This window comes from Girardinichthys multiradiatus, chromosome 2, assembly GCF_021462225.1.
Source record: "Girardinichthys multiradiatus isolate DD_20200921_A chromosome 2, DD_fGirMul_XY1, whole genome shotgun sequence".
In the NCBI taxonomy this organism is placed as follows: Eukaryota; Metazoa; Chordata; class Actinopteri; order Cyprinodontiformes; family Goodeidae; genus Girardinichthys; species Girardinichthys multiradiatus.
This window is the reverse complement of record NC_061795.1, coordinates 10,448,801-10,473,536: the sequence shown is the minus strand read 5'-3', so window position 1 is coordinate 10,473,536 and position 24,736 is coordinate 10,448,801. Positions and strand designations below refer to the sequence as shown.

The window sequence follows — 24,736 nt, the reverse complement described above, 5'->3', positions numbered from 1 at the left end:
GGATGTAGAGATGTGCTTGACACTTTCACCAGGTCGGCTGAGAGAGCTAATCACACAATCAAAAAACGATTGGCTAAAGTTTGTGCTGATACAAAAATGAAGTGGCTGGATACGCTGCCCTTGGTGATGTTTTACATAAGATCATCACCCACTGAGCTCATGGGTTTAACTCCCCATGAGCTGCTGACAGGAAGAACCATGCCCTGACCTTTCACCTCCTCTCTTCAGTCAGGGTGTGCACCCAGTCTGGTTTCACAGAGAGAGCAACTGACATGCTCAACGATTTCAATCTGCTGTAAAGTTTTTGTCATATAACACACAGGAGGCTCTAACCAAAGAACCAACAGGAAAAATAAATGGAACTCTGGATGAGGGCAAAACTAAAGTAAGCAGATCATATTGTAGGAAGGGAGAGCCATCCTCTGAAGGAAACCTCAGAGAAATCAGAAAGCACCTGAGGAAGTACATACGAATAGGTTCGATTGGATATCTTTTGACCTAATAGTTTATTTCCAGCTAACAGATCAAAAATGTGCTTGTGAAACTAAATTAATTTATTCCAGTAACCACAATGTCAAAAGGTAAGATCAACTCATCTTTTTGCTTTCAACTAACAAAATATAATTATGTGGAACCTGTTTCATACATTTTTGAGTGGGCTGGGTTACTTCATGTTCTTTTATTCCCAACAATTAGAGCACCTGATAGATCTCTGACGAAGAATTGCAATCACTGTCCATCGAATTAAAATCGCACTCAGGAATCGATGAACAATTCACAAACATGTTCAAGACGTGGTTTGGAAAATGGGGAAACCTACTGGTGAGTGTATTCACGTCATTGACTCTGGTGATCGCAGTTTGTCCATGCTGTTATGCACCATGTATTCAAGCTCTCATCCTTAGGTCCATGACTACAACCATGGGCTCCATGGACTCGGGGGGACCAGGAGTGCCAACCGCCTGTGAGATGCCAATGGTTAAAGGGTCGGGTCACTCAAATCAAGGGTGTAAGAAAGAGGGGGCCATGATCAGGCTCACAGGATTGACAGAGGATAACCCATAAATGAAAAGGTGGTCCGCCGTCTGAGCCGATATCGTTTACAGTGATTTCTGTGAGTTAATGAATAATGATGATATTAAGGGAATCAAAATACTTGATTTAATGCTCTACAGATAATCAGATATTGACAGATTGATTAAGTGAAACTTGTTAAGCACATGTCACGAATGAAAGTATTAATAGAACTTCGTAGGTTAATTTTAGTTATGTGTTCACCTCTCCATAGGTTGATTTTTAGGAAATGTGTTAGGTAATAAATGGAGGGTAATAAAGTGGGGCGTGCAATATTATTCGGCCCCCTTGCGTTAATACTTTGTAGCGCCACCCTTTGCTGCAATTACAGCTGCAAGTCGCTTGGGGTATGTCTATCAGTTTTGCACATTGAGAGACTGAAATTCTTGCCCATTCTTCCTTGCAAAACAGCTGGAGCTCAGTGAGGTTGGATGGAGAGCGTTCGTGAACAGCAGTCTTCAGCTCTTTCCACAGATTCTCGATTGGCTTCAGGTCTGGACTTTGACTCGGACATTCCAACACCTGGATACGTTTATTTGTGAACAATTCCATTGTAGATTTGGCTTTATGTTTTGGATCACTGTCTTGTTGGAAGATAACTCTCCGTCCCAGTCTCAGGTCTCTTGCAGGCTCCAACAGGTTTTCTTCCAGAATGGTCCTGTATTTGGCCCCATCCATCTTCCCATCAATTTTGACCATTTTCCCTGTCCCTGCTGACGAAAAGCAGGCCAAAACCATGATGCTGCCACCACCATGTTTGACAGTGGGGATGGTGTGTTCAGGGTGATAAGCTGTGTTGCTTTTACGCCAAACATATCGTTTTGCATTGTGGCCAAACAGTTCGATTTTGGTGTCATCTGACCAGAGCACCTTCTTCCACATGTTTGGTGTGTCTCCCAGGTGGCTTGTGCCAAGCTTTAAACAAGACCTTTTATGGATATGTTTGAGAAATGGCTTTCATCTTGCCACTCTTCCATAAAGGCCAGATTTGTGCAGTGTACGACTGATTGTTGTCCTATGGACAGACTCTCCCACCTCAGCTGTAGATCTCTGCAGGTCATCCAGAGTGATCATGGGCCTCTTGGCTGCATCTCTGATCAGTCTTCTCCTTGTTCAAGATGAAAGTTTAGAGGGACGGCCGGGTCTTGGTAGATTTGCAGTGGCCTGATACTCCTTCCATTTCAATATGATTGCTTGCACAGTGCTCCTTGGGATGTTTAAAGCTTGGGAAATCTTTTTGTATCCAAATCCGGCTTTAAACTTCTACACAACAGTATCTCGGACCTGCCTGGTGTGTTCTTTGGTCTTCATGATGCTCTCTGCGCTTTGAACAGAACCTTGAGACTATCACAGAGCAGGTGCATTTATACGGAGACTTGATTACACACAAGTGGATTCTATTTATCATCATCAGTTATTTGGGACAACATTGGATCATTCAGAGATCCTCACTGAACTTCTGGAGTGAGTTTGCTGCACTGATAGTAAAGGGGCCGAATAATATTGCACGCCCCACTTTTCAGTTTTTTATTTGTCAAAAAAGTTTGACACATCCAATAAATTTCATTCCACTTCATGATTGTGTCCCACTTGTTGATTCTTCACAAAACATTTGAATTTTATATCTTTATGTTTGAAGCCTGAAATGTGGCAAGAGGTTGACCAGTTCAAGTGGGCCGAGTACTTTCGCGAGGCACTGTATGAAGCATAAGTTCTAATGTTTCCCTTTTGTGAGAATAGGATAAGGATGCTCATCGACACATGGCCCAAGGTTTGTCATGAACGACCTGAGGCTGGGGCACTGGGTTTGATAATGGAGCAGCCGGTATAACTGGTTTGATTAGTGGATCGGTGCTTCTTTGTTCTCTTTATGTCTCTGCTCTGTTCTCTCAAACCCCCAGTTGGTCGTGGCAGATGGCCGCTCACACTGAGCCTGGTTCTGCTGGAGGTTTCTTCCTGTTAAAAGCGAGTTTTCCACTCCACTGTCGCTACATGCATACTCAGTATGAGGGATTGCTGCAAAGTCAATGCAAGCGACGGTCCACTGTCTCTACATGCTCATCAAGGAGTGAATGCTGCAAGTCACTGACTCAATGCAATCTGCAATCAAATATATATGTATAAAACCTGGGGTACATCTGTAGTCAGCTCCTTTTAATCTGATACCTCTAAATTATATCCAGTGCAAACAAACAGCCTTCAAAAGTCACCAAATGAAGAGTCAACTGTGTGGGACTTATTCTGTGAAGAAATGCAGCTGTTGTTCCTAGCTTCTGAGGTTTCTTACAACCAGCATTATGAAGCAGATAGGTCCAGGAAAAAGTGTGCATGCTTAGGTTCTAAAACATTCTGCCAAACTGAGAACATGTCCTAGAACTCTGCTCAGTCCATGGTGTGAACATGACGAGAGAATGGACCAACTTCAGACCTACCAAGACATGGACATCCACCCAAACTAACAGGCATTCATCAGCAATGACAACTTACTCAAACACCACAAATAATTCTGTTTAATTCTTTATTATTAATTTTCTACAAAGTGAAAAAATATTTGGAAAGTGCATTAGTACAATATTCAGTTGGCACATAGCAGGTGACATCAGTTCCTGCAAACACAGACATATCCAACATATAACAGCTTCCAGCATCAGAAACATAAACATCACTTTATGACAGTCCTACTGACATGATCCAAGACTCTTCAACACAGACTGGCACTACAGACAAATCAGTCACACCTATGGCTAATGAAGGTTTTTGGTTCAACTAACGTTTTAGTGAGAAAACCCAGTTTCACATGCAGACACAATTAAATTATTCAACTCAAATGCATTTCACATGCACAATAAACAAATACGTCTCTTTAATTCTGAAGAGCATTTTTCTTACATTAATCACAAACTTATTATGGCTTGAAATATCCCTTGGCTTTATAAGAAAACAATGTGCTTTAAGCAACACACCACAACAACAAATGTAAATCACCCTAAACCATACATACTGACCTGGTTGATCATCAGCACCAAAATATTTAAAAAATCACAATAAATATGGCACCAGAACAGGAGGACACCAAAGTACTGCACTGTGAGTTCCTAATGAGAAAACGTCATCAGGCAACTAAACTATGTGGAAAAAAAAGCCAACATTATTGGAAACACTGCATAAAAGAGAAAACAAAAAGGAAATAAAAATGCTTTTATGAGTTTCCAAAAATACGTTTTTTACAAAAAAACTCATTGTCTTCTTTCAAAACCACACCTTAATTACAGGTAGATACCTCTAAGGCCAAGAAACCCAAATCTAAAAGTATAGCACAGAAGGAGGTTATTAATAGATATCAGAATATGGGAGAAAGATGACCGAATACATTCAAAAGCTTCCAGTAAATATTCTCAACTACTGGGAAATAAACTGGTAAGGTATAAATGTGTTCTCTCAAAAGACACTGAGCCTTGAAGGAAGGCATCATCTACATCAGTGAAACTTAATGGAATGTCGTGAAATTCAACTGAAATTTTGGACCTTTGTTTCTATAAGCTACTGTGCTTTTATAGACAATTAAACCATAGTAAGATATGTAAACATCTAATAGTGTTAAATATGTTTTAAGACAAGTTGAAATGCAAAAACTCCATGAATCTAGCAGACTAAACTGAGAGAAGCTTGTAGTAGTCCCACTGACACCTCTAAAGGCCTTCTGCTCCCCCAACCTAAAGCTACTGGGCCGAAACATCCACAATTACAGAACAGAAAGCTCTCAGGGTTCTACCAGGGACCTATTCTGGGCCTCAAAGTGATGGAAGGCAAACCAAAAAGATTGTTCTCAGCAGCTAATCACATTAAGTCATTTCATGGGATCTAGATTTAGCAAAACCAAAAAAAACCTTAGTGTCCTTTAACAACGGTTCCATTCTTCCCAGTCAGCACTCTGCTGAAAACTCTTTCAAAGGCAGAACTTCTTCTCCTTCTAAACTGGAACTCAAGTTGTTTGTTTTAGAAACTCTTCGGAGCTCAACAAGTCGTTTGAGGAACAGCACCTCTGCTAACACAAAATGACTCAACAATCAATATGGCAGATGGTGAAAAAGTCATAACCAATGAGATCAGTAAAGACATGATGGTTTTTGGTATGTTCTGTCGCCCTGACATTTTCCTGGAGGAAAATGAGTCTATGCAAAGGAATTAAAAAGGTAAGAGCCATGGAGAGAAGTACTATGACACTAGCAGCCACTACATAGAGGCCTCGTATGGACAGAGTGCTTCTCAGAGATTTCTCTCCAGTGTAATTAATACAAGCCCAGGGGCTTTCACTGAAGTACCAGCCCTGTTTCTCTTTCTGCCAGTGTGTAATGTTTGAAAAGTAGTTAGGGTTTATAAAAGGCATTCAACATAAAGAACTAGTGAACAAACCCAAAAAACATCGGTAGCATAAAATTTGTTCACCATGACATCACTAAAGCGGCCTTAAGAATTAGACTGTCCAAAAGCAGCTTCTGTTTTTATAACGGAATATCCGCATTTTCAATGAAACCGTAATAGCATGCTAAATGCCGAGTTATTCCTCAGACAGTAAGAAACTTTTGTTTTTTCCTAGCAGATTTTTTCAAGAGGTGTTCTGTTGAGAGGTTATAAGCTGTTAAAACTGTCCCTGAACTCCAATAACTCCAAAGCGATCCAAACAAATGGGATTTTTAGAACCTTTACAGCCTACTCATGTTTGATCACTTGACTGTTAACATAAACCTTTACACTGCCGACCGTGGCTGGTCATGGTAAGCTCTGGGTCCGTTTGTCTCTTAGCCAATTTGAAGTCGCATGTTTCTACTTCAATTTCACGATGAATACAACACAGCAGCGTATTTTTGTGAATTATGGATATAATGATCAGAATGCTCAAATTAAATTTCAATTTAAGTACACACTATTCTATGAAGACTTTGTATTGGACCCTACTTGATTGGGTGCACTATTGTTTCCTATTTGGGTTTGCAAACTTTTATGGAATATCAAATGATGACCTCTGGTTGAACCAAAAAGTGGTGAAGGACAGCACTGTGGGAGCATCAGACACATAAAAAAAACAGCTTCTATTATTTCCAACCAAAAAACCCACACCAGCAGCGTCTGGTTGCCGCAACATCCAGAGATGCTTTTTAAACCCGTTTTACTCAGAAGCATCAACGCTGACATACATGTTGGTGTTCACATGTTCAATGACTAGACGCATTGTGGCGCTCCCAACGTGGCTCCCCTTAGGTGACGAGGGGTTTATAATCCATTTTTCTTGCAGTAAAATCGATTATATTTCTTACTGTCCAAACCGATACATGGTCAGCCAAAACAAATCTCATTGCAGCAACAGTTTCCTAAAAAAAAAAAAAAGGTCAGATATAAAACAACCACAGTTGCAACACAACGGCTAAGGGGAGACATGACCAACTCTTTCTGGTCCTATACAATGGCCATCCCATGTGAAATACATGCAGCAAAATGGAACATGTTAGCGTGTCCCCTCAGGGTGACTAACACAATCAAAAGATGAAAAGTATTTTTATTATATTTAAGTAAACACTTTAGTTACCAGGTCTGCCTTCAATATTCCATTTGATCATTACCTATCACCTTCATCAGTGAAGATCATTGGGAGTGGGCACAGTCTTCATTGTTCTTCTCCCTTATTGAAAAAGTAAGAGCTGCGTGACAGTTCAAATCTAATAAATTGCACTACAATTTTTTAAAGCTGAGATGTTTGATACTGTCGGAATCTGCTTTCATTTTATAAGAATTTAGAAGAATGACTACCTCTTAATTTCAGCCTCCAGGAAGAAAAATGCTCAGTATTGGTAGTAAAACACCCCGGTGACAGTTATCTATTGAAAATATTAGTACGTATGACATCTCAACAGAAAAAAAACTGAACTTAATGTAAGATTTAGACTTTTTAAAGAGAAACTGTACTCTGTATCAAACCTATTGCACCTCAGATTTAAAATTTTCCAATACTGTAGTCAAGATTCAGTTTAAAAAGGAATTATGGTTTATGAAATGTTTTAAATTTATTCAAAATAACCTTCAATAATTGGCTGCCATCATGCACTCTCGTAGAAATAATTTTTTTTCACAGATTTCAATTTGAAAAGGAAAACAAAATATAGTTATATTGATCATACCAAGGTCATCTGCTGTGCTAACCATTTTGCAACCACCTTCATGCAGGCAGAAGATAAATGTGGAGCAGCTTTTTCTGCCAGAAATAGCTGAACTCATTCAGAATGCTCGCCATCCTAATTACAGTTTAGGGTGGGCTGTTCTATACCAAAAAAACAAAACAAAGGAGGCAACAGTACAGTGCTGATATAAACAAATCAGGCTGTTCCATTTTCTACTTTATTACCACTTCTTCAACAAACAGCAGTCGCTGTGATTATTATGTGCCGATCAAGCTCCGTGGCTTGGGTTTAGTGTCTTCCTGCATCACACTCCAGAGTCACTGTACATGCCATTGATCAGGTAGTCGACTTGTGTGTAGTCCTTCCTCTTGTAGCTCTCGTATGCCTGCGTGACAAACACTGCCACTGTGACCAGGAAGAAGAGCAGGCCAAAGAGCAGGACAGCCAGTAAAGAGGCTGTGTCCACCAGCTGCCAGGTCAGAGCCGCTCCAGCAACTTCTACCACAGCAACCCTTGTTGCAGAAGCAGAGGATTTAGTGGGGCTGCCAGAAGCAGTGGTTCTGCTAAGAGGAACGGCTGTAGCTTCTGTGCTTAAAGAAGTAGGTGAAACCACTGCTTTCCTGGTACTAGACCGCATTGTGGGTCCCACAGATGATGATGGACGTTTTTGGCCTGTGGGCAAAATGGTAGTTATCACTTTTACAGTTGTTGGAGGGTTGTTAACTGTTTTTGATGTTGTAGATTGTGAAGTAGCTGGTGTTTTGGGGGACAGAGGTGTAGATAGTGTCATTTCTGCTAGTGTTTTGAAGGGCAGAGCTGCAAAAGTCATCTGAGTTGCTTCTAAAACTGTTTGAGAGGTCCCAACAGGTTCTGTTGGAGCTGATGGAAACGGGCTTATAGTGGAACCATTATCTGCAGACTGATTGGGTAAGACAGACATGAAAGGAGGACGAGGAGGAGTTGCTCTCACAGCGTCTACCTCTGAAGGTGAACTCTGGCTGGTTAAAGATCCTAGCTTCAGAATCGTTGGAGAGGTGGATGACGACTGGTGAGGTTGACTGAAGAGGACTTTGGTCAGGTTGGAGGATGAAGTTAAGTTACGAACAAACTTCTCCTGGTGGGACTCATTTAATTTAATGTGAAGTTCATTACTTTTATTAAGGTTTGCCTCAGTTTTCTGACCTTGGAAACAAAGAAAAAGAAATGTGTAACATTACTAGGATGGAATAGCATCACTTTGCTTTTAATTATGGTCGCTCTGGGTTTTAAAAACACTCAGCACACATACAAGAGTGTTATTTCGAGAGCATAAAGAGCCCCTGAATTTCCATTGTGATTATGTACTACATCTCCTTTAACAGTATACCTGACGTCTGTATACATCCAGCGGAGCAGTTGGACTCTACAGTGTTGAGCCAGGCTGGAGAAACTTGATCTGACATGGGTGCTGTGAGGGAGAGGCTGGAGAGGAGCAGTAGGAAGCAGAGGAGGTGAACACTCACTGATGAGGTCAGCTGGAGCATCAAAGAACCAAGGTTCATGGTGGGCTGGGATAATGAGATCAGATACACAAAAAACAACTCCCATTAACAAGAGACTAGACTAGCTTGGAAGTGGTGTTGTCATCTACTCTCTGCATCTACACAACCAATCAAAAAGAGCATTTTATTGGTCAACGTAAACACGATTACTACAGTAAACAGGCATGAGCTGCCTACCAAGTAACATTTTCAAAACCGCTTAAGTTTTCCAGTAGAGCCCTTACTCTCTGCATTCCAGTAGTGCCAAAGAATGTGTAGGCATTGTGTTGAGCTATGGGCCAAGTGCAAAATGTTCTACAATACAGAGGACCTTTAAAGGATGGCAAAATGTCCTTTAAATCACAGGGTTAGCACTACAATCTGCTAACCTTGCAATGATGTTTTTATCCAAAGCAACTTACAAATGAGGCAATGAAGCAATGAAGTTATGTCATCAAAGTTAACAAAGGGCTACTTACAGGTCCTTCTCAAAATATTAGCATATTGTGATAAAGTTCATTATTTTCTATAATGTAATGATGAAAATTTAACATTCATATATTTTAGATTCATTGCACACTAACTGAAATATTTCAGGTCTTTTATTGTCTTAATACGGATGATTTTGGCATACAGCTCATGAAAACCCAAAATTCCTATCTCACAAAATTAGCATATTTCATCCGACCAATAAAAGAAAAGTGTTTTTAATACAAAAAACGTCAACCTTCAAATAATCATGTACAGTTATGCACTCAATACTTGGTCGGGAATCCTCTTGCAGAAATGACTGCTTCAATGCGGCGTGGCATGGAGGCAATCAGCCTGTGGCACTGCTGAGGTCTTATGGAGGCCCAGGATGCTTCGATAGCGGCCTTTAGCTCATCCAGAGTGTTGGGTCTTGAGTCTCTCAACGTTCTCTTCACAATATCCCACAGATTCTCTATGGGGTTCAGGTCAGGAGAGTTGGCAGGCCAATTGAGCACAGTGATACCATGGTCAGTAAACCATTTACCAGTGGTTTTGGCACTGTGAGCAGGTGCCAGGTTGTGCTGAAAAATGAAATCTTCATCTCCATAAAGCTTTTCAACAGATGGAAGCATGAAGTGCTCCAAAATCTCCTGATAGCTAGCTGCATTGACCCTGCCCTTGATAAAACACAGTGGACCAACACCAGCAGCTGACACGGCACCCCAGACCATCACTGACTGTGGGTACTTGACACTGGACGTCTGGCATTTTGGCATTTCCTTCTCCCTAGTCTTCCTCCAGACTCTGGCACCTTGGTTTCTGAATGACATGCAGAATTTGCTTTCATCCGAAAAAAGTACTTTGGACCACTGAGCAACAGTCCAGTGCTGCTTCTCTGTAGCCCAGGTCTGGGGAATGCGGCACCTGTAGCCCGTGCACGCCTGTGCACGGTGGCTCTGGATGTTTCTACTCCAGACTCAGTCCACTGCTTCCGCAGGTCCCCCAAGGTCTGGAATCGGCCCTTCTCCACAATCTTCCTCAGGGTCCGGTCACCTCTTCTCGTTGTGCAGCGTTTTCTGCCACACTTTTTCCTTCCCACAGACTTCCCACTGAGGTGCCTTGATACAGCACTCTGGGAACAGCCTATTCGTTCAGAAATTTCTTTCTGTGTCTTACCCTCTTGCTTGAGGGTGTCAATAGTGGCCTTCTGGACAGCAGTCAGGTCGGCAGTCTTACCCATGATTGGGGTTTTGAGTGATGAACCAGGCTGGGAGTTTTAAAGGCCTCAGGAATCTTTTGCAGGTGTTTAGAGTTAACTCGTTGATTCAGATGATTAGGTTCATAGCTCGTTTAGAGACCCTTTTAATGATATGCTAATTTTGTGAGATAGGAATTTTGGGTTTTCATGAGCTGTATGCCAAAATCATCCGTATTAAGACAATAAAAGACCTGAAATATTTCAGTTAGTGTGCAATAAATCTAAAATATATGAATGTTAAATTTTCATCATGACATTATGGAAAATAATTAACTTTATCACAATATGCTAATATTTTGAGAAGGACCAGTAGAAGAAATATAAAAGCTAGTCAGGGTCTGTCAAAGGTGACAGTTTAGCAATAGAGTGCGGGCTTAGAGGGAAGTACAGAAAGTACCAAAGTAACTGAACCTTGACATAATCCTTTAGGGGAGCATTCAGGTAGACAAGAGCAATTTCACGAAGCATATTGCATTTTATTTATTTATTTTTTGGCAATAGTGGCCTTTATTTCTATAAGTTAACTGACAGGAAATAGGGTGAGAGGAGAGGACATGTAGCAAAGGTTGACAAAGCTGGGACTGGAACCCGCGACTGCTGTGTCGAGCACTACAGGCTCTGTGAAGTAGGAGCATCTACTGCAAGGAAAATCCAAACTTGTTAAAACTTGGTAAACTTGAAAAAAGTTCGCCTGCGAGCTTTTGTCTCTCCAGATATGCGCCTCCAATGCGCCGTCCCGTGAGACACGCTGGAAATGGCAACGAATGTTTATTTCCCGTGGGTTTTATAATCCCGGGTGACGTCAGAGCTGCAACGTCTGTTGAGCTGAGCATGTCGAACTGCCCGACCAAAATGGATGACCCCAACAGCTACGACACTGATGCTTGGGGGAAACTTTTTTTTGTCGCACTAGTGGCCTTCACTTTTTTGATTATTTTTCGAAAGTAAGCAGACAGGAAGCGGGATGGAGAGAGGGGAAAGACACTGCAGCACAGGCTTCCAGAGAGTCTCAAACCCAGGGCAGAGTGTTGGGGTGGTAAATGGCCTAAACTTGTATAGTGCTTTATCAAGTCTGAGAACTCCGAAGGGCTTTACACTACAATCCACCTATTCATACACACATATGTACAAACACTGTCAGACTGCCCTCAGGCAGGCGGGTAAAGTGTCTTCACCAAGGACAACACTGAGGTGGATGGAGCAGGTGTTCAAACCGGCAACCTATCAGTTACAGGACAAACCCCTACCACCTGAGCCACTATTTCCCTAATGGGGTGTTAAATCTATTATACTGAATATGTTAGGTATGGACACTTAGCATACCAATAAGATATTTGCCCTGAATTGCAATTTCTAGAATTGCGCTGCTCAAGGTGGCAGCAGGTTGGAGTAGCTCTGTTACTTTTGTTTCTGATTGATCCTTTTTTGGGAACTCTTCCTCTTGTGGTGGATGCAGTTGATTTTTTTGGACGACTGTCCTCTCCGGTGTCAGATGCTGTGCAACTTGGAGGATTTTTCCTAATACTTTTCTACTTTTGGACATTTGTTATGATGCATTGCCATTGCAACGGGGTTGTTTCTTATAACTGGGAGCAGCTGATTAAGATCTCAAAAGCTCAAATAATACTTCAACTACAACCCCAAATCCCTGATGAGTTGAAAAGGAGATGCCGTGGATGCAGAGCAGGAGCTAAGAGAAGAGAGAGAAGGAGGAAGTTCAAACCATCTCTTCTGTCGATTATGATGGGCAATGTGAGATCGTTGGGAAACAAGTTGGATGAACTCCAAGCCCTACAAAGGACCCAGCCAGAGTACCGGGCATGCAGTATTATGCGTTTTACTGAGACATAGCTGCAGGATCATATCCCCGACTCCAGGGTCTCTCTGCCAGGCTTTTTAACCATACGAGCAGACAGAGATTTAAAGAGGAGCAGCAAATGTAAAGGAGGTGGACTGGCAGTACTTGTGAACAACAGATGGTCTCAAGAAACCTGGCTGCAGCAAGAGGATTATTTTAATATAAATGAGTCAACTCCTACTAATTATTTAAATTTTCACATTCCTCGAAATACTGGGCGAGGAGGAGTAGCAACCATCTTTCAGTCCTATTTATTGATTAGTCCCAGACCAATCAATAGCTACAACTCTTTTGAATATTTAATCCTTAGTTTTCCTCATCCAAATTGCAAAGCACTAAAACCACTTCTGTTTGTTGTTTTGTACCGTCCACCAGGCCCTTACTCTCAATTTTTAGATCAGTTTTCAGACCTTTTATCTGATTTAGTGTTAAATACAGATAAAGTTATTATAGTGGGGGATTTTAACATTGATGTAGACGCTGAAAGTGATAGCCTAAATATAGCATTTAATGCTATCTTAGACTCAATTGGCTTTGATCAAAACATTAACAAACCTACCCACCTTTGTCTTCATTCTCTGGACCTTGTGCTGACATATGGCATTGAGTGTAAAGACATAACAATATTCTCTCATAACCCTGTCCTGTCTGACCATTTCTTAATAACCTTTGGGTTTAATTTAACCGAGTACTCCACACCTGAAAGAAAATTTCATTATAGTAGATCATTATCAGGCAATGCTGTATCAACCTTTAAAGAATCTGTTCCACTTTTAATTTCCTCATTATCACTGAAAAGCACAGTGGAGGGCAATAATTCTGTTTCTGCCCTTTCACAAATTGATTCTTTTGTTCATAGTGTTACTTCATCATTGTGTGATGCATTAGACAATGCAGCCCCCTTGAAAAAGAAGGTAATCATTCATAGGAGGCAGGCTCCTTGGTTTAATTTAGATCTGCGTACTTTAAAGCACAATGTTAGAAACACCCAGAGGATTCCTACTTAAACTGGAAAAATAGCCTACTGTTGTATAAAAAGACACTTCGCCAAGCCAGAACAGCTTATTTTTCATCATTAATAGAAGAGAACAAGAATGAATAATCCTAGGATTCTCTTTAGTACAGTTGCTAAACTTACACAGAGTCATAACTCTGTTGCCATCCATTCCCTTAGCTCTCAGCAGTCACGACTTTACGGGATTCTACTTAAATAAAATTGATTATTTAAAAATAAAATCTTTGACATACTCCCGAAGATGATTACTTCATCCTCAGCAAGTGAGACAACATTGGAAATAACTACAGAACCTGATTTGTGTTTGGACTGTTTTGATCCTGTGGAGCTTCCTGACTTATCAGAAATATTAGCTTCATCTAAACCTTCAACTTGTATGATAGACCCAATCCTAACCAAATTATTTAAGGAGGTGTTCCCTCTGATTACCAGTCCCATTTTAGATATGATTAATCTATCTTTAGTAAATGGATATGTACCACAGGCTTTTAAGTTAGCTGTAATTAAACCTTTACTCAAGAAACCTTCGCTTGATCGAGATGACTTGAAAAATTACAGACCTATATCCAATCTTCCATTCTTATCTAAAATTCTTGAGAAAATAGTTGCTAATCAAATGTGTGAGCATTTACACAGCAATGACCTGTTTCAAGAGTTTCAGTCAGGCTTCAGAGCTCACCATAGCACTGAAACAGCTCTGCTGAAAGTCACTAATGATATTCTTATGGCCTCAGATAATAGACTTTTGTGTGTACTTGTCCTCTTAGATCTCAGTGCTGCATTTGATACAGTCAACCAAAAATATTCTCTTAAAAAGGCTGGAATATGCTGTAGGGATCAGGGGAACAGCGCTAAGCTGGTTTAAATCTTATCTGTCTGACAGATTCCAGTGTGTTCATGTAAATGATAAATCATCTTTAAACTCCAGGGTTAATTGTGGAGTACCACAGGGTTCGGTACTTGGGCCAATTCTCTTTACTATATATATCCAATAGGTCAAATTATCAGGGAGCATAGAATAAATTTTCACTGTTACGCTGATGATACTCAGCTTTACTTATCCATAAATCCTGATGAGCCCAACCAGTTAGATAGACTACAAGCATGTCTTGAAGATATAAAAACTTGGATGACTTTAAATTTTTTGCTTCTAAATTCAGACAAGACAGAAGTTGTCGTCTTTGAACCAGAGTCTTTAAAAAAGAAACTGCTTAGTCAATCACTTAACCTGAATGGCATTAAACTGACCTCCGGTAATAACGTAAAAAACCTTGGTGTTACTTTTGACCAGGACATGTAATTTAAATCCCATATTAAACAGGTTTCTAGGATTTCCTTCTTTCATCTCCGGAACATTGCCAAAATTAGAAATATTCTATCCAGGAGTGACGCTGAAAAACTAGTCCACGCATTTGTTACTTCAAGGCTGGACTATTGGGGGTTTTTTTGGGGTTTTTTTCTACGGTGTCCTGTCCGGCAGAGTATCGCTCAGAATTGTTGTCTGAGTCCCAAGAAATTGCCCAACAGATTTAGTTTCACAAGCGGACCATCACAGCTAATACTTTAAAGCTCTGCTTGATATTTATAAAATAAATTTTATTATAAACTTCTTTGGGAATATTTCAATTGTTACGGACACAGAGACTGAAATAAAAAGGAAAATAGAAGCTTGAAAAAGAGAGAGACGGGGCAAAAGAGGAGAAAAGAAGGAAAGAGTGGAGGAGAGAAAGAAGGATGAATAAAAGATTACACCCTGCTTGCTTATACAGGTCCTTCTCAAAATATTAGCATATTGTGATAAAGTTCATTATTTTCCATAATGTAATGATGAAAATTTAACATTCATATATTTTAGATTCATTGCACACTAACTGAAATATTTCAGGTCTTTTATTGTCTTAATACGGATGATTTTGGCATAGAGCTAATGAAAACCCAAAATTCCTATCTCACAAAATTAGCATATTTCATCCGACCAATAAAAGAAAAGTGTTTTTAATACAAAAAGCATCAACCTTCAAATAATCATGTACAGTTATGCACTCAATACTTGGTCTGGAATCCTTTTGCAGAAATGACTGCTTCAATGCGGCGTGGCATGGAGGCAATCAGCCTGTGGCACTGCTGAGGTCTTATGGAGGCCCAGGATGCTTCGATAGCGGCCTTTAGCTCATCCAGAGTTTTGGGTCTTGAGTCTCTCAACGTTCTCTTCACAATATCCCACAGATTCTCTATGGGGTTCAGGTCAGGAGAGTTGGCAGGCCAATTGAGCACAGTGATACCATGGTCAGTAAACCATTTACCAGTGGTTTTGGCACTGTGAGCAGGTGCCAGGTCATGCTGAAAAATGAAATCTTCATCTCCATAAAGCTTTTCAGCAGATGGAAGCATGAAGTGCTCCAAAATCTTCTGATAGCTAGCTGCATTGACCCTGCCCTTGATAAAACACAGTGGACCAACACCAGCAGCTGACACGGCACCCCAGACCATCACTGACTGTGGGTACTTGACACTGGACTTCTGGCATTTTGGCATTTCCTTCTCCCCAGTCTTCCTCCAGACTCTGGCACCTTGGTTTCTGAATGATATGCAGAATTTGCTTTCATCCGAAAAAAGTACTTTGGACCACTGAGCAACAGTCCAGTGCTGCTTCTCTGTAGCCCAGGTCAGGCGCTTCTGCCGCTGTTTCTGGTTCAAAAGTGGCTTGACCTGGGGAATGCGGCACCTGTAGCCCATTTCCTGCACACGCCTGTGCACGGTGGCTCTGGATGTTTCTACTCCAGACTCGGTCCACTGCTTCCGCAGGTCCCCCGAGGTCTGGAATCGGCCCTTCTCCACAATCTTCCTCAGGGTCCGGTCACCTCTTCTCGTTGTGCAGCGTTTTCTGCCACACTTTTTCCTTCCCACAGACTTCCCACTGAGGTGCCTTGATACAGCACTCTGGGAACAGCCTGTTCGTTCAGAAATTTCTTTCTGTGTCTTACCCTCTTGCTTGAGGGTGTCAATAGTGGCCTTCTGGACTGCAGTCAGGTCGGCAGTCTTACCCATGATTGGGGTTTTGAGTGATGAACCAGGCTGGGAGTTTTAAAGGCCTCAGGAATCTTTTGCAGGTGTTTAGAGTTAACTCGTTGATTCAGATGATTAGGTTCATAGCTCGTTTAGAGACCCTTTTAATGATATGCTAATTTTGTGAGATAGGAATTTTGGGTTTTCATGAGCTGTATGCCAAAATCATCCGTATTAAGACAATAAAAGACCTGAAATATTTCAGTTAGTGTGCAATGAATCTAAAATATATGAATGTTAAATTTTCATCATGACATTATGGAAAATAATGAACTTTATCACAATATGCTAATATTTTGAGAAGGACCTGTACACCTGCAGCTGTTTTTTTTTTAACAAAATAGCACACGGTACTGTGTGTTGCCCTGCGATGGACTGGCGACCTGTCCAGGGTGTACCCTGCCTCTTGCCCACAGACTGCTGGAGATAGGCACCAGCACCGCCGCGACCCACTATGGAATAAGCGGTAGAAAATAGGGCTGCACGGTGGAGGGCTGCACGGTGGCACAGTTGGTAGCACTGTTGCCTTGCAGCAAGAAGGTCCTGGGTTCAATTCCCAGCCTGGGGTCTTTCTGCATGGAGTTTGCATGTTCTCCCCGTGCATGCATGGGTTCTCACTGGGTACTCCGGCTTCCTCCCACAGTCCAAAGACATGCCTATTAGGTTAATTGGTCTGTCTAAATTGCCCTTAGGTGTATGAATGAGTGTTTGCATGGTTGTTTGTGTGTTGCCCTGCGATGGATTGGCAACCTGTCCAGGGTGTACCCCGCCTCTCGCCCATAGACTGCTGGGCACACATGTGGCAGAATGTGAAAAGGTTTAATGAGTATAAATACATTTTGCACTGTAAAAAATCATTGTGACAACAGATCAGCAAACATGGTCTGGAAAAAGAAAAGGAAGAGATAGTAAGAGGCAGAATAATGGAAAGAGGAAGAATAAAGGTCCCTTCATTTACTGCAGCTCAGCTATGACAACACTGTCTACTGTGAATTACCAGGGCTGTCACGATACTAAAATCTCAAAATTAATTACAATATGACAACATTTTACTTCCTTAATTACGGTACTAATCAGTAGAGAACTTATCAGCCCTCATTAAGAAAACTATATAATTTAAGTGTGACTTCACTGTTTAGCAAAACAGTAGACAGATCTGTAGAAGGCTCTGACTCAATCAGGGGCGAATTTACAGGGGGGCAACTGCCCCCCAGCTGTGTCCCTACTTTTATGTTATTAAAATACTTGTAATTACTAATCACTCGTTTGTCCAAAGTCCTCCTACAAGCCACAAATTAAAAGTTAATTTACCAAAAATGTGTAATTATAGATATAATCTGATGTCCCTGAAAAACGTAGTTACCGCCCTGCATCAACACCATCTGTCTCTCAGGCTTATTAACAAGGCAGTCTGTCTGCAGCCCAGCAGAGTGGAGCAACTTAGTTGTCCAAGTTTCTGCAGTTATAGTCAGTTTCTCCAGGTGATGATTTAACACAACATTAAAGTCAACTTAAGTTTGCAATAAATGAAATGTCTGCTGAAGTGACCCAAGTTCACAGTGTAACATGTTTATTAATCATTTGACAACAGTGACCCATAGCATATTTCCCTTGTTAGTTTAGCTTACAATAAGTACGATGACTGTTAATGAAAAGTTCAGTTATGAAAAAAATGTTGGGGTTTGCTTTTTTTTGGGGGGGGGGGGGCCTGCAGTTTCACTGACGGCTGTGTGTGATAAATATCACGGCAATGAGGCACAATATAACCACGTTACATCCATTCGGTCAGATCGGGAAAATAATTAATTGACTACCATGAGAATAAGATTTATAAATATAACTGCTGATGGGACCTCTGTCAATGTAATCATTTCTGGTTTCATATTGTTCTAGACATCTTGTGGTAAGAAGTGGGCTAATTTTACCAAATCTTGATGCTGGCACATTGCAGATCACAATGAAAAGGAGATTTAAAAGTGGAGATATTTCCAGGTTCTTTGGCTAAAAAGTGAGGGATGAGAAGGAGGAAGAGACTCTGAAATTTAAGGAATGAAGAATGATAGAGAGACCAGGAGGGTCACAGGTGAAGGAGGCCACTGAAAGTGCAACAGGTGAAGAAATGAGTGAAGATGAGAAAAATTATGTTTGTGTAAGCAGTGAAGATGAGAGGATTTCAGAGTCAGAGAGAGAGAGATTAAAAAACAGTGCAGAGGAAACTGAAGGAGAGAAGGAAGGCACCGAGTCAGGGAAGCCTTTCCAGATGGTCCACCTGGTATTGATTTATTCTGGGTATAAATTCCAGTGCAGAGATATTAGATGTTTCAATGAATGACATATGCTCAAATCCACAGGTGTGTTATGAAGTTAGGTAGCCCAGGCTTTATAGATGTAGTCAATTAATGTTATAATTTTATGTTATAATAAAAGCAAATCCCACAATGCAGAGAAAACTATTAGATCATTTCAAATTGTAATACCTCAGGTGGAAGCTCCAAATTCAATTCAAATCAAATTCAAAAATACTTTATTAATCCCAAAGGGAAATTAAATGTTGTTGTAGCTCATATTCTGCAGGTTTCTTCAAAGAGCCGTTGTAGATGCTGATGGCTATGGGCAGGAAGGATCTCCTGTAGCGCTCCGTCTTACAGAAGATCTGAAGAAGCCTCTGACTGTCAGAGGATGCTCAGGGTTCTCCATAATGCTCTTCATTTTATAAAGAACCCTTCTTTGCACAATGATCTCCAGAGGTTCCAGAGGAGCCCCAGTACAGAGCCAGCCTTCTTTATGAGCTTGTTGAGCTTTTTTAAAGCCCTGGCTCTGATGCTGCTTCCCCAGTAGATGATGGCAAAAGAGATCACACTTTCCACAACAGACTTATAGAAGATATGCAGAATCTTGCTGCAAACACCTAAGGACCTAAGCTTCCTCAAGAAGTACAGTCTGCTCTGTCCCTTCTTGTAGATGGCTTCACAGTTGCATCTCCCCTCTAGTCTGTTGTCCAGGTGAACACCAAGGTATTTATACTCCTCCACCACCTCCACTTCTTGTCCCATGATTGAAACAGTGTTTGACTTATTCTTGTTTCTCTTAAAATCTACAATCATCTTCTTTGTCTTATTCATGTTTAAGACGAGGTGATTGTTTCCACACCATGCCACAAAGTGGTCCACCAGCTCCCTGTACTCAGCTTCTTGTCCATCTCTGATCCACCCCATGACTGCAGAACGCTGGTTACAAAACCCAGCCACCTCAGACAGTTTCTTTACCCAGGTAAAGTGAAGAACACTTGGCATGTTGCCTGTGTAGTTTTTGATTGTTTTTGTTTTATTTTACTTTATATGCTGGAATGATGTTTCTGCTATTCTGGTTTATAATCACCAAGCTGTTTTACATTTTGGAAATTCTCATAAGTCTATTTTGAACTGGTAATCCACCACTTTTCTTTTCTGAAATACCTGCTTTCCTGCATTGCACAACTGTCATTTCTACATAGACAAAGCATTCCGGGAGACAGGGAAAAAGAGATGACATCAAGGCCATTCTGAGGTCCTCTGAAAGCAATTTCTGTTCCAAGTGGATTCATCTCTTCTCTGCGTTGGATTTTACCTATTGTCCCTGGACTGGCTCTATACCAAGCTCACCTGACAGTGACCTCTTCCACAGCTAAGGAGGAGGTTATCATTACTCAGCTCTTATCAGCGCCACATATCCAGCAAACAAAGCTTTTGTTCTGAATGTTTTTTTCACTTCGCGGCATTTTATGAGTCTGACAGTGAAGTGGCTCCAGGCCAGTGAGTCCAGCTTGTACTCGAACCTCTTACTCTGGACTGTGGTTTCATCAGCTCTCCTCGGATGGAACGGAAAGGCAGTCGAGTTGTTTTGGTGTTTCAATCCAGATTCCTGTGTTGGCAGACCGCTTTTTTAGTTTCAAGGTCCAACTCGTGGAGATAAAAAGTGAATCCCGGTGGCATGTGCAGTGATCTATTGGCCCCCAAAGTTTAAAAATGATTTTCTTCAGGACTTTTCGAACTCTTTTGTCTGGGATTATGCCGATTTATGGTCATATTTTAATCCCAGGTGATTCTGACATTCATGTCTGCTTTGAGACCAAGCTGCTATAGAGACTTTTTAGACTTGATCAGCTCTTAACATGACATAGTGAGTGTCCCACTAATGAAAAGGGACACACCCTGGACTTGTTTTTAACTTTCAGCTTGGATGGACATTTAAATGATTTATGTGCAGACTCTAGAGATTCTGCTGTTAAATCTTGCTTGATTTGACTGTTGCTTTTGACACAGTGGACCATGACATTTAATTTTTGCGTCTAGATCAGTCGAGCAGTGTTAAAGCCACAGTTTTTAATTAGTTTTGCTCCTACCCATCTGGCAGAAGTTTTTCTGTCCAGTTGGGTCAGTTTTCCTTCTCAGGCAACTTTGAATTGTGGGGTTCCTCAAGGCTCTATCTTAGGACCGATACTTTTCTCACCATATATGCTTAATTTGGGGTAAATTCTTGGGAAATATGTTATGCCTTTATTTTTTGCAGATGATCTGCAAATTTATCTCCAATTGAGAGCAAGAGCAAGCCAGTCGGTACAGAATCTGGTTAAATGTTTAAATGACATCAAAACATGGGTGGATGTAAAGTTCTTCTATTTGAATAGAAATAGGACAGAGGTGATTGTAATTGGAACAACTGGACTACTGCAACTCTCTTTATGCAGGGTTGGACAACTATCTTCTATGTCAGCTGTGGCTGGTCCAAAATGTTGCTGCCTGTCTTCTCAAGGGTAAGAAGCAACATGAGCACATCACCTCCATATTGTCCTCCCTGCACTGGTTGCCTGTACGTTTTAGGATTGATTTCAAAATTTTTTGGTTTTTAATATTTTAACAGTCAGGCACCTCCTTATCCAACAGAGCTTTTTACACAAGCGCATTCCCATAAGATGTTTGAGGTCAGAACTTTTGTTGCTTTTAGATGTTCCTACGACTCATCATGTGACCACAGGAGACAGAGCTTTTTCTGCTGATGCTTCCAAATTCTGGAACAATTCTCCTTCTACTGTAAGGATAGCTGATCCCTTGAATGATTTTAGGTCCCTTTTAATAACACACCTTTTTAAGTTGGCTTTTAATTCCAGTTGAGCAGAAATATCAGGCTTTTTCTAATATTTGTCTTATGTTCTTTTACTCACTGTTATAGCTGTTCTTTTCTATTTGTTTCATTGTAGGTGTTTATGTGTCATTGGTCTTTTTAATGTTTTCTTTTAGTTTATGGACCTGTGCAGCACTTTGGTTATTTTTGGTGTGTAAAGTGCTCTACATATGAAGGTTGATTGATTGAACACTTAACAGTCAGGGTGTCCAGATCAATACCATGCATATTTGCACTAAATCAACCATGTCTAAAAATACCGTATATACATAGTAACAGAAAAATTTAATTTTTTATGTCTCTTCTAATACTACATTGAGAGCAACGACGAACTGAGGTCAAATTCCTTATTTGTGTGCAATTTAAGCTGATTGTGATTATTTCTTGAACTTCTGCTTCTGTGAATGGCTGTAAAGCAGAAGCAGTCTACTACAGCAGTGACCTGCCCTCAAGGTAAACTCAGCTGTCATGATGGCCACGCAGTCAGCCATCACGGATACAAAGCTCACTTTCTTTTAATACGGATTAATTACTGAGTTAATGAGACACGAAACAGCCTAATATGCTTCATGGTTGTTCTGATGAGTAAAAACATTCATCTCTTATACTGACTGAGCGGCTGCGATACATAGGAACACAGAATAACTAGATAGTGAAATATGTACAGTTAAAAAACAGCAGTGTTAGAAAATGCCTTAAATCTGGCTGGTAAATAAAGTAACGTTAGTTACTCTCCAGACCTCAGATAATATCCACACTATCAGTTAGCTATCGTTAACGAGCCAGTTTAACAAGACATTATAAATAGCGTTCAGATAAATTCAGACACTTACCGACGAGGTGCTAAACCCGTTTTCCAGAAGACAAGCCTCCCATAAGCTTCAGCCAACAAATGGGAGCAGGAAACAGCTGGTGTTCCGTCAAATTCCGTCACTCTTGCTTTCTGGGAGCCAAATACTGCAACAATTTCAAACGACTGCGGCTAAAAAAAAAAAAGATCATTACTTTAAGTGTCGAAATGTGACAGACTAATGTCTAAGAGTGAAAAGAGTAAAACAATCCAGAATATGTTACAAAGAAAGAAAATGACCATTATCAACTCACAACACTAACGGGACAGAGCGCACCGATCTCTTCTTCGTTATTTTCTCCGGTGGTGCTCAGTTAGCTGCTATGTTCTACTGCACTCTGGTGTTGAAATAATTAATTAAATGAATAAATATTAACATATATAAATACAAAAGTCCTTTCCTGTTTCCCCTTTTAAGTTTTAGAGCTTGGAAAGTGGAGTATGCAGACCTTTTCAGTTAATTCTCACTTAAAATAAGTTTTAAACAATTATGACTCAATAGCTAAACGTATAAAGGGTTGAAAGAGCACAGATGGAGAAATGTATTAATCAACACTGTGTTTGATTTGTCATATAATATACTCCAAAAATTAACGTGTCAAAAGGTGGTACAGTTGATTCTTGTTTTTTTCCAGGGTGCACAGAATCCACTATGTTAAAAAATCATTAAATCTTAAATGCAGATTGTACAAAACCTGTGATAATCAAACTTAAATTCAGTAAGGTGAAGACCAAGGTTTCCTGGCCTTTATTGCTATTTTTGCTAGACAACAATGCTGATCTGGAGCTTCAAAGAGGGTTGGCTGTGGTGTCCAGACACAAATAATGAAACCATTTTTTTGTAATATTATTATGGTTTATTTGATATTAAGTTAAGGTGTCATAAGACAATGTGACCACTAGTGGGCGTCCTTCCTCTGTGCAGTAGATAAAGTACAATGTGTTGCAAAAGAAGAGGGCTGGATTTTGGAAATAAAGTTGTTGCCATGTCAATCTTCCAGTTGTCTGCTTGAATAGTTACTTCGTTAAATCTTGTGTATCATACATAACAGAATTCTTGGCGATGAGGATGGGATTTTTCAAGTTGGAAGGCACAGAGTCAACGGAAGGAGAGACGCTATCAAAGTAACACCGTAAAGAAGAGAAAGCCATGAGAGTTTTGGTGAGTGAAGGGACTACCAAAGCCGGAGCTAGCAAAATGGTGTTTGGAAAGCCAGGAGATTTTAACTTCGATGAAAGTGAAGAAAGTTTTGACAGCTACTGTCAGCGTCTCAAGCAGTATTTTGCAGCAAACAATTTGGACACTAAGGAGTCGGTGTTTCTCACAGCGGTGGGAAAGAGGTCACATAGCTTGCTGATGGATTTATGTGCACCGGATAAACCATTGGAAAAGACTTATGAGGAACTAGTGGATTTGCTGCAACAGCACCCTGTAGCGAAGACCAATTTTATTGCAGAAAGGTGCATGTTTCACAGGAGAAACCAAAAAGATACCAAGACGATAAGTGAGTATGTGGCTAGTTTAAGAAAATTAGCAGCCACGTGTAAGTTTGGGAATTTCTTTGATGAACTGCTGTGTGATTTGTCTGTGGAGTAAGGAGGAGTGAGCTGAGAGACCGGCTGCTCAGTACTGCGCACACCAAATACGTATGCATATGTCAGTGTAAATGGTTCAAGAGTGAAAATGGAACTAGACACTGGTGCAGCAGTGTCAGTGATATCTGAAAATCTGTACAAGGGCACATTTAAGTCAGTCAAACTAAGTCCATCAAATTGTGTACTTAAAACGTGCAACCATGAGTCATTGCAGCTGATGGGTAACTTTACACAAAAGTAAAATGTAGAGAGACCACAGAAAAACTAGACCTGCTGGTTGATAAAGGAAGAGGTCCTGCTTTGATGGGTAGAGACTGGATTAGCCAGCTGAAGTTAGACTGGTCACAGGTGAATTGAGTGGCTCCAGAAACAGTGGAAGATGTTTGTGCTGAACTTGGCGAGTTGAAGGATATTAAAGCCTACATGTTGCCCTAGAAGAAATACCAAAGTTTCATGAGCCAAGGAATGCGCCTTATGCACTAAGAGAAGCTGTGGAAAGAGAACTGACTAAATTGGAGGCGGAAGGGGATATTTCACTTGTTAGTTACACTGAGTGGGCTGCTCCTGTAGTGTGCATACCAAAAAAAGATGACATTGTGAGGCTATGTGGAGACTTCAATGTCACCACAAATCCCTGGTTAAATGTGGTTAAATCACTCCCGAAAATTCAAGATCTGTTTGCAAAATTAGCAGGA

At 40.7% G+C, this 24,736-nt stretch overlaps 1 protein-coding gene across 1 annotated transcript; it reads right to left on the bottom strand.

Annotated features, from left to right (window-relative positions):
• Nucleotides 1–3,578: 3,578 nt before the first annotated feature.
• On the bottom strand, nucleotides 3,579–24,210 carry wu:fa25f02 (uncharacterized protein C11orf24 homolog). Its single transcript, XM_047353871.1, has 4 exons — nucleotides 22,700–24,210; nucleotides 22,429–22,577; nucleotides 8,614–8,794; nucleotides 3,579–8,429 (listed from the first exon to the last, which is right to left on the bottom strand). The coding sequence occupies exons 3-4, from the start codon at nucleotides 8,786–8,788 to the stop codon at nucleotides 7,552–7,554; spliced, it is 1,053 nt and encodes a 350-aa protein (XP_047209827.1). The 5' UTR covers nucleotides 8,789–8,794; nucleotides 22,429–22,577; nucleotides 22,700–24,210; the 3' UTR covers nucleotides 3,579–7,551.
• Nucleotides 24,211–24,736: the final 526 nt, after the last annotated feature.

Bases quoted from the DNA above. Each gene is read 5' to 3' on its own strand.
- wu:fa25f02 (XM_047353871.1), bottom strand. From the start codon at position 8,788: ATGAACCTTGGTTCTTTGATGCTCCAGCTGACCTCATCAGTGAGTGTT. The intron at 8,430-8,613 runs GTATACTGTTAA...TTTGTTTCCAAG, and splicing joins TGGATGTATACAGACGTCAG to GTCAGAAAACTGAGGCAAAC.